The following is a 10,614-nucleotide window of genomic DNA, read 5'->3' as shown; positions in this document are numbered from 1 at the left end:
AGGAAGGGTACTGAGCAAGGAAACAGGCGGCATGAAAAGACAGTACCGCTTCTCCGCTTTAAAAAAATACAAGAGTCTCCCCAAAGAAAAAGATTTTACCTCTTCTTTTGCACTTAATGTTTGCTTGCTGTTAAGCCAGTTGCTTGAATCAAACTTCTCAGAACTGGCTACTCCGCTCTCACTTTTCCTCCCACCCACCCCGCAATCTCAGAGAGATACTTGCAAAAACACTGGCCCCTTAAAGTAACAACTGAATTCAAACGCAGCTCTGCTTCAGTACAGTGTTACACAATGCCAACCACTGAAAAATCCATCTTTGCCTTTCAGTTTGGCAACGCAGGTGGATACTTTTGACTTTAACAACTATTTTAACAATAGAGGAACCCAGATACCGAAAATATCCTCATTTCACATTGCAAAAATAGGTGCAATACTAATGAAAGTCTCTGATCCTGACCAGTGAGATCAGAGGGAAACCCATAAAGTGAAATTAAGAAACGCCATCCCCATAGCAGGGTTGGAGGAGCGTTCAGTAAATCAGGCCCGAGGACTTTGCACTGAACAGTAAGAAAAAGCTTGCTCATAAGCAAATACTTTCCATTCTGCACACCAGCTGAGGAAAGGGCTTGCGGGGGGGTGGGGGGAGAAATTATTGAATAGAATTAAAAATCTAATCACATATACAGAGAAGACAGATTTATTGTTGTACCTGTAACATTAGCCCTGTTGAACAGATGAGCGTTGGCTTTTCCAGCCTCTAGAACCCTTTTGTCCCAGTGCGTGTGCAGTACTTTCTCAGCCCAAGACAAGTTGTCTTCAAGTCTTTCTTGAATAGATCTCCTCAGTGCAAAGCAAGAGTGGAGTGGTATCACATCATCTTTCACATTAAAAAAATCACTGTTGTGAGGGTGGAAGCTTTCTTTTGCCCCAAAATGGCTGACTCCATCTGTGTCACTGCCGCGTGCAAGCACTGCTGACACTGAACAAAAACCTGTTTTTTGAGAAGGGGCCACATATGCTCCAGAGCTGCAGAGAGGCACAGTAGGAAATTCATCGCATACTTGCATTTCTCTCACTACTTCATTCATCTTCATGCCAGTCTAAGGAAAACATGAAAATTCTTCATTTGACCACTGTTGCTGCTGGGTTTTGGCAGGCTTAGGACAGCGGTGGCTCAGAACGGCAGCGCATGCTGGTTAGGGAGGGCAGAGTGGCACACGCTGCTTCCAGAGTTATAGGTGATCTCACTCAGCGTGGTTCAAGCTCAAAGCAATACACACATGGCTGCTCTGTTCGTCCCAGAGCAGCAGGAAAGAAAACCCAAAATACACAATGGGTGCAGCTCACACTGCCAAGCCCGGGAATGTTGGAAAATGAGAAGATTAAGTATTTGTTTTTGCCTTCTCAACAAAACTTGAGCAGATTGCCACTCAGAGTAACACTCACACCGGCACCGAGAAGCCTCATTCAGTTCATCCCCTCAATGAGATGGGAACTGATTTGTGCTTGCCCTGCACCTCCTTGGTATGACCTCACACTAACCCTGAGTACCGAAGTGAATTTTCTTCTTCTCTTTGAGCTAAATTCAGCGACCGTCTCGTGCAAAGCTCTTCAGTACGAAGGCGCTGCGGCACGGACGGGACGTCACGAGCTGCAGGGCTGATGACACAACACGGCTCTCTCTGAGAGTAACATAATCAGCTTTCCCCAGACCAAACGGGCCGACTTCCACAATTTCCTAAACCAATCTAAGATACATGAAACGATGTTGGTGAGCAAGCAAACCCAAAGCTGCAGCAGCAGGTTCCTGCCGTGCCTACAAGCCGGCCGTCCACAGACAGGCGCCCGCAGTACTCCACCCGCCCCCCCACTGCCCACACCAGGCAGCTCCCTTGCGCCGACGCGGCCCCTCGGGCAGTGCAAAGGTGATCAGCCACTCTGGGGGTTCTCTGAATAAATAAAACTCGCTTTCACAACTAGATTCAAAGTGCAGTTGGCTTAAGAGGGACAGAACCCAGACCACAAAGCAAGCAGGAATCACACTGCTATCTGCTGGCGTGCAAAGCTGTGGCGAACACACGAGTTCGTAGTCACGCATTAGTTCCAAGACGAAGCTAACCCAAACCCAAACTCAAGCAACTGTAAGCATTTTTCCATAGCAAATTATTCTACTGCTTTACTCCCCTCACAACTTCCCCAAAGGGAATTTCCACTTGCAAAATTAACACTTCCTTGGGGTTTTTCCACTTGATTGAAGAAGATCCTTGGCACAGCTGAGCCGTTCCTGCTTAATTCCAAATGTGAGCGTCACACTCAAAATTCTCAAAGACACCACAAGGCGCCCTCATTTTCTCTCAACTCGTAGAAGTATTTCCATGGCCTCTTAGCATATTCACTGCATTTTAAGTCCAGTAGTGAACTCTAGTGAATGCCATAGGTGATGCACAGCACATACAAGGTTGGGGCTTTTTAAACTCTACCTACAGAGCACTAGTGGGAGCCACTAAAACACAAACCACGTACTGCAACACACACACAAAGCAATCCCACAGATTCCTACATTCAGCGCAAAGGCACAGATGAGTGGACCAGCATTGCAGAGATCTTCTACAAAGTCACACCATTATGAATTTCTTTGAACATTTCAGGTTCCGAGGAAGAATCAAGGTGCTCAACCACGCAACTTTCAGTGAGCACCTGTTTTTTAGCCATACCCAACATCTAGAAACCTCACCACACACAGAGAGGCAAATCCTCATTTTAGGCAAATGAAATTATCACAGTAGTTTCCCTTGGTTTCAAACACAAAAGAGGGCACACCGGTATATTTTTCTACTTAGGAACTTGTCTTACAAGTGCCTTGAAACAAATGGCAAACACACGGCTGGGATATTCGGCAGCCTTGCACGTGGAGCTCACAGTGTTCGCCGCAGCAGGCAGGTCATCCCACGCCACCACTACTGCTGCCAGCCGCTGGCTGACCAGTACAGGGCTGCCTTCTTCCTCGAATTTCAGTACCCAGTTCTTAAAGAGTTCGTTTACTTTAAAGCAAAACACAGGCCACTACCATGCTCCTTATGAATATTTTAATGCAAACAGAGGACCAGCTGTTCAGATTCAGTCAAGAAACCAATGCTGAAATAACAACCCTAATCCTAGGCGTAGTACAAAAATGGCAGATTCAGTTCCTTGCTTCTTCATTTTTTCAGAAGTGTATTCTTGCCATGCCTTCCCATTCGAGGACACCAGCAGCTACTGACTGGGCACAGCTTGTTGACCTGTTGTTTAAAACCTGTTTAGGCATTGGCTTCACTTCTCACAGAAAGGCATAAATAACTCAAGAATTACAATAAAAACGTGACAAAGAATAACGTAAGCACTGAGCTCTTTGAGTTCACAGTAGAGTAACATACTTTCTTATAACGTCCTTTTGCAGGGCTGAAACAGACAGTATGTAAAATTCTTCAAAGTGCCCTAGGTACTTTGGCACCTATATGTCACCCACGGAAGAAAATTAAAGCACTTACACAAACAGGATTACATCTCCTAATAAAACACGATGACTTTGCAAATTTTAACTAGTGATACATTAGCGTAAGAGAAACATAATTCCCTTCAGTGATTCTGAATTCAGTTCTAGGGCAGGGTAAGTTAAAATTACATAGCAAGTCAGCGTCAGAATAACGCAGTAATCTAATGCTGCCCTTACAAAACAAAACCCCTGAAACCCCCAAACCGTACTTCGATCTGCCAACCTTCATAATTAGCACCAATAACTAATAATTGCTATGTTGAAGAATCACAATTGTTAGAGTAAAATTTATTACACTGTAAAAAGCCTGCTCTGGAAAGGTTTATTCTCCATACTGTACGTTTGCACTTAGCTCTTTAGAGAGGTAATTTATCAGCATTGCTGTCAGCTTCTCCTGGAGACCAGCACTTCCCATGACCAAAGCAGTCAGCTGAACAGCATCAGTCCAGTCTAACTGCCTGAGAATATGAATGGCTTCATCACAGAGCTTCTGCTGCTCGGCAGGAGGCAATTCCAATAAAATCTGAGGGACCGGCTTGAACTGTCCAGCAGACATCCAGGCACCGAGCAATCCACCAAATGCTCCTCCTAGAACGGAGAGAGAGGTTACTCTTTACCAGTTAATGTTAAGACACTGGCGCACTTTCCCCTACCCAGCCAACACCCCACCACCTGCCCCAGCCGGTCAGCAAACACTCCACCAAGCAGAGAGGTTCCAGGCCATCAGCAGAGCAGCAGAGGGGTCCCCTACAGCTGACATAACTGCGGCTGCTGCTGAGAAACCAGCGCTGCACTCCTGCACGGTTGTTCTCCTGCAGAGAGTTACCGGTCTAACTTGTAGGCAGTGCTTTTCCACAGGAATCCACACAAGCCACTGCTGCCCAGCGACACAGACGGCCTGGTGGAAGGAAGGAAACGGAAGGGAAACCCTCACCTCTGCCTCCAAAATTTCCAGCTCCACTGACTACTCCTAAAAAGTCCTTTACGCACTTGTAATAAAAGAAGTTCTTCCCTTGGAAAGAAGGGTTACTGTTTCTGTTTAGGTAGTGTTCCTTTGATCAAGCAGTGCATGACTAGAATTACGTTAATGCTTAACCTAAGCTTAGAAACAGAGTACCTTGGCCATCTATACTATCCATTTAATCAAACACAAATGCTCCTTCTTGAAGGAACAAAGCAAAGTTGGGAAAAGAAAGCAGCTTTAAGCTGTGCTTAGGTGACATGTGACCACGCACAGATAAAAGGAGTTAGGGTACTGCATCCGGGAAGAGCACCGACGACCACCAGAGACTCCCAAAAGGAGGAAGACACGCGCAGAAGGGGTGGGAAAGGAGCCAAGAAGAATGACGCCACGTAGCTGACAACGCATGTAGATTAGAATGAGTATGTATTAGACAGATAGAATATGCACGAATTTAATGTATCAATGTAATCAAGAAACCATCCTTGTGTGTGCTTGATTTCTGGAAAGTCCATGAGCACCCAGGCCTGAATAAAACAGTATCTCTCCTGAGTGTGTGAGGATTGGCTTATTGCACACCAGGTAAAGAATCCACTTTTTGGACAACCGTTTTGGTACCCCAGATGGGACAGCCATGACACCTTGCCCAGATCGACTTGCCTGTTGTCGGCGGGCAGATGCTGCTCTCCGGACTCCAGCACGCACCGACCTTTTGGTCGGGGACTCCACGTGGATTCTCCCTGGCCAGAGCAGGTAAGCAACACAATGGTGCAACGCTTGTTAACAAGATATTGTCTGGTTTTTGGTTGGTTAATAATCATATGTGCTTCAGTGACGACTGGAGCATAAAATACTAAGGTATATGCATGCATTGGTGTATATTGGAAATTGGTTATACTGGAAATAAGTCATATATGTTTGACAGCGGTGACTGGAGTATATGAAGTCTTGGTTGAAAAAGTTATTTTTGGGTGAAAATATGGGTTCCTGATGATCTAAAATACCTCATTGTTACCCCTTGGGTTGTGTTTTAAAATACTGAGACAAGTTTGGAAGGGATCCCCTGACAAAAGGAAAAATGGTTGAACGCTGTTACACTTGGTGGCCTAAGTATAAACTGGCTAATGAGAAAAGGGGCCAGAAGATGGCACTTTGAATTATAATATTATTTTACAGTTACCATTGTTTTTCAGAAGGTTAGATAAATGAGATGAGGTGCCTTATACAGACATATTTTTCTTATTTGTGAAATCATCGTGAGACTTGGAAAAAGTGTAAACTGTTAACTTCAGATTCTAATGTCATGATGATGATGGGCAATATGAAAAAGCCCTTGCGGTGTTGTTCTGCTTGTAGTATAGGAAAGAGACATTTAAAGCTAGAGGATGAAGAGGAGGATATTAGACGAAGAGATGTTAGTAGCTCCAGATAGGGAAAGTGCTACAAGTGGTATGGAAAGTAGAGACAAGGGTAGTGAAACTTTTAGTCCGGCAGCAGGAAGAACCAGTGCGTAGTAGCATCCTGAAATCCAAGCCCCCCTTCATCAAGCTGTAGGTCCAGACCATAGTCACTTGTATGTTTTCATATAGGCATGTACCTGTATGTACAGTTTACCTGTATGTAAAGGTACCATTTACAACATCAGATTTAATGACCTGGAAGGAATCTGCAGGATCCTACTGGGACAATCCTGACAAAATGTATCAATCTTTTAAGACGATTATTGAAAATCATAACCCAGATTGGCAAGATATTAAGAGTTAGGAAACAGAATGCGGCAATATCGGCAGCTGCCTTTGCAAGTGCTCAGGCTCCATCTAGGGGCCGGGGGGCGAGGGAGAGGCAGAGGATTAGGAATTCGGATTTCATTAGAGATAGAGAGATCAGCATACCCTGTGTAAGCAAACAGACACTGGAAAAAATGAGTGCCCAAAAGGACAGTCTAATTGAGGTCCCATTCCACCTATGACCCTGATACCTGGAGAATTGATTGGGATTGTGGAGGAGGACTCAAATCGATGGGGACTGGGGGTTGAGGGAATGGTATCTCCAGCTGAACCCCTGGTTGATATTAAGCTGGGGAATGATGTAGTTAAATTCCTAGTTGATAGAGGGGCAACTTACTCTGTATTAAATAGTTGCAAGGGGCCCATGAACGAATATTCCACAGCTGTAGTTGGTGCAATGGGAAATTGGGAGGTTAGACCCTTCTTCCAACCAATTAAATGTAAAATTGGCAACAAAATGTTTGTACATGAGTTTTTATATATGCCAGAATGCCCAATACCTCTAATGGGGAGGGATTTATTGAATAAACTAGGGGCACAAGTAACTTTTGATGCAAATAAAATAAGAATTCACATTCTGCAAAATAATGCCTGGGAAGCACAAATATACGTACTACAGGAATTGTCTGAGACAATGGAAGACAAAAGAGGCACCAAGCAACTTGTTCCCACAGATACAGGATGCTATAACCCATTTTGTACGGGCAACTGAGAAATCTGGATGAGCCAAACTGACTTATCCAGTAAAAACTGAATTAAAGCCAGCAGTTAAACTGGTAAGACAAAAACAGTATCCTGTGAAATTACAGGCCCGTGTCAGATTGGAATCTATTATAAAAAATTTTCTCGAGAGTGGATTTATGGGAATGCCAGTCAGAATACAACACTCCAATTTTACCCGTTAAGAAACCACACTCACAAGAATACAGATTAGTACAAGATTTGAGAGCTGTCAACCAAATAGCAATGGACATTCATCCAGTGGTACCTCACCCCTATACCTTATTAACTACCATAATTGATTCCCATGTTTATTTTACAATATTAGACCTGAAAGATGCCTTCTTTTGCATCCCCATTAAAGAAAAAAGCCAGAAGCTGTCTGCCTTTGAATGGGAAAGCCCCATGATGGGGCAGAAAATGCAGTTGTGCTGGACAGTACTTCCCCAGGGATTCAAGAACAGCCCTACAATTTTTGAAAACGTACTTGAGCAAGACCTGGAACAATGGCAAGGTAAAGAAACTAACATTACCTTATTGTAGTATGTAGATGATATACTATGGGGGCAGACATAGCTGAAGAATGCAAAGAAGCAACCATAAGTTTACTAAACTTTTTGGGGCTGGCTGGATATACAGTGTCAGGGAAAAAGGCACAAGTTGTCCAAACAACTGTAATGTACATGGGATTTGAAATATCCCAGGGAGAGAGAAAGCTGGGTACAGAAAGAAAAGAAGCAATCTGTCAAACTGCACCCCCCCAAATCAAAGAAATAACTTAAGAGCATTTTGGGGAATGGCCGAATGGTGTCGACTGTGGATCAATGGCTAAGCCCTTGTATGAAGCTGTTAAGGGGCCAGGAGAGCTCCTGGAATGGACTCCAGACTGTTGCAAGGGATTCAATGCAATAAAAGTTGCTCTCACGAGTGCCCCAGCTTTAGGCCTCCCAAACCTGACAACGCCTTTCGAACGTTATGTACATGAGAGAGAACACCAAACTTTAGGAATACTTGTGCAGCCCCTGGGAAGCTGGAAAAGGCCTGTGGCTTACTTCTCAAAACAACTAGACGAAGTAAGCACTGGATGGCCAGGGTACCTGAGGGCAGTGGCAGCCGCTGTACTGTTATTTCAAGAGGCGCGAAAACTAACCTTGGGGCAGATAACCACCGTCTATGTACCACATGCTGTTGCAGCAGTGTTGGAAAAGAAAGGACATTACTGGCTGTCTCTGAGCAGGATGGTATAGTATCAAGCAATACTGCTTGAACAAGAGCATGTAATAATGAAAGTATCCAGTGCCTTGAACCTGGCATCTCTGTTGCCTTTGCATGAAGAAGAAGAATTAACACACAATTTACAGACTGTTGAGAGGGTGTCCTCCAGCCTTGTGCATCTAAGAGATGTCCCCTTACAGGATCCTGATCAGGAATTGTTCACTGATGGGAGCAGCTTTGTCATCCAAGGGGAATGAAAAGCTGGATATGCCATTGTCACCCTGGAAGCAGAAGTAGAAGCAGCATCGCTGCCAGTGAACACTTCTGCCCAAAAGGTTGAATTAATTGCACTGATTCGAGCTCTAGACATGGTAAAAAAATATTAATGCAATTTGCATTAATATGTTAAAACTTGCCAAAGGTACTACACAGGGATGTGAAACTTGTTTGAGAAACAAGCCCAAAATTCAGAAAAGACCTTCACCAGAAGAGGTAAAAAGAGGCTTTGTACCTGGGAGTTACTAGCAAATTAATTATTCAGAATTACCTAAGTGTGAAGGGTATAAATATTTATTGGTAACTGTTGGCACCTTTTCAGGCTGGCCAGAAAGTTTCCCATGTTGCACCAACCAAGCTAGGGAAGTAGTCGAAGTGCTGTTAAAATACCTAGATTTGGAGTCTCTGAGGGGTTCTCATCAGATAGGGGACCCAATTTTGTAGCAGAGACTATTCAAGAAGTTTCAAAATTCTTACAGATTAAATGGGATTCATACACTCCATGGAGGCCACAATCCAGTAGCAAAGTAGAAAGACTGAATCAAACAATTAAACAACAGATTATGAAATTATGTCAGGAAACCCAGATGAAATGGACCAAGGTTTTATCCCTAGCACTACTCAGAATAACACCACGAACAAGAGAGAAGTTAGTCCATTTGAAATACTATATGGGACAACTTGCGTTGTAAATTCAACAGGGAAAGACAGTCAAATGCACTCAAATGGGGAACAGATTTTGAAAGAATACTTCATCTCTCTGGGCAACTTTATTAAGGTACATCCAGATTAAAGCTCTGTGCCTCTGAAATCACTAGTACATCTCTTCAAGTCCAGAGATTCAATATATCTACGGATGTGGAAAGATGAACCATTGGCAGAAAAGTGGAAAGGACCTTATCAGGTGTTGCTGACTACGAATACAGCAGTGAAACTTCAAGGAACTGAATCTTGGATCCATTACACTAGGGTAGAGAAAATGCCTTCCCTGCCACAGATCTCCACACCAAAGGGACATTGTAAATATTAAATGAGAAATCAAAAATAAAATGGCTGATTGCTAATTCATTATGTACCTCTTTGTATCCTAGGGAGATAGGAAGGAATAAGTTGAGACTTAAAGGTGTTTAAACACATTAAGCCTCAAAAAGGGGGAAGACTGTAATAGAACAAGTTCTCCCTTGGAAAGAAGGGGTATTGTTTGTGTCTAAGTAGCATCCTTTTTGATCAAGCAGTGCATGACTAGAATTATGTTAATGCTTAACCTAAGCTTAGAAACAGAGTACCTTGGCCATCTATACTATCCATTTAATCAAACACAAATGCTCCTTCTTGAAGGAACAAAGCAAAGTTGGGAAAAGAAAGTAGCTTTAAGCTGTGCTTAGGTGACATGTGACCACGCACAGATAAAAGGAGTTAGGGTACTGCATCCGGGAAGAGCACCGACGACCACCAGAGACTCCCAAAAGGAGGAAGACACGCGCAGAAGGGGTGGGAAAGGAGCCAAGAAGAATGACGCCACGTAGCTGACAACGCATGTAGATTAGAATGAGTATGTATTAGACAGATAGAATATGCACGAATTTAATGTATCAATGTAATCAAGAAACCATCCTTGTGTGTGCTTGATTTCTGGAAAGTCCACGAGCACCCAGGCCTGAATAAAACAGTATCTCTCCTGAGTGTGTGAGGATTGGCTTATTGCACACCAGGTAAAGAATCCGCTTTTTGGACAACACACTCACAGGGATGCAGTTTTTCATTGGACAAAAATTCCTTAATTTGCACATTTTACTCAGTTGGCAACTTTTCCCGTGATACCACAGAAATACTTGAAAGCCTACAACAGCCAAATTCACCTTAAATGAACTTTTATGAGAACATCAATATCTGATTTAGGGGCACTTAATGCAACAGCCCCTAGAAGTATTGAGGTCTAAGTTCCCAGTTTATTGAGACAAGATTTGTTACATGATTACACCTTTGCCCCCCAAGCAACACATCCACAATCCATTCTTCTCAGAGCAAGCAGTCCTTAGAGAGCAATGATACGCTGCAAGTTTCTCCGGTGACCACTGCGGATGGAAGGGAATTCATCCTGTAATTTTTGGGGCAAGGCAGCA

At 43.6% G+C, this 10,614-nt stretch overlaps 1 protein-coding gene across 3 annotated transcripts in view; it reads right to left on the bottom strand.

Moving 5' to 3' along the window:
• Positions 1–3,071: 3,071 nt before the first annotated feature.
• Positions 3,072–10,614, bottom strand: part of C12H19orf12 (chromosome 12 C19orf12 homolog) — a 42,343-nt gene continuing 34,800 nt past the window's right edge. For all 3 annotated transcript variants that reach the window (XM_075433377.1, XM_075433376.1, XM_075433375.1), the window contains exon 3: positions 3,072–4,120. In XM_075433377.1, the coding sequence (XP_075289492.1) occupies positions 3,855–4,120 (266 nt within the window). In that variant the 3' untranslated portion in view covers positions 3,072–3,854. The remainder of the gene's footprint in view (positions 4,121–10,614) is intronic.

The sequence above is a fragment of the Opisthocomus hoazin genome, chromosome 12 (genome assembly GCF_030867145.1).
Source record: "Opisthocomus hoazin isolate bOpiHoa1 chromosome 12, bOpiHoa1.hap1, whole genome shotgun sequence".
In the NCBI taxonomy this organism is placed as follows: domain Eukaryota; kingdom Metazoa; phylum Chordata; class Aves; order Opisthocomiformes; family Opisthocomidae; genus Opisthocomus; species Opisthocomus hoazin.
Note: the sequence above shows the minus strand (reverse complement) of the source record. Positions and strands in the feature narration are given on the sequence as shown.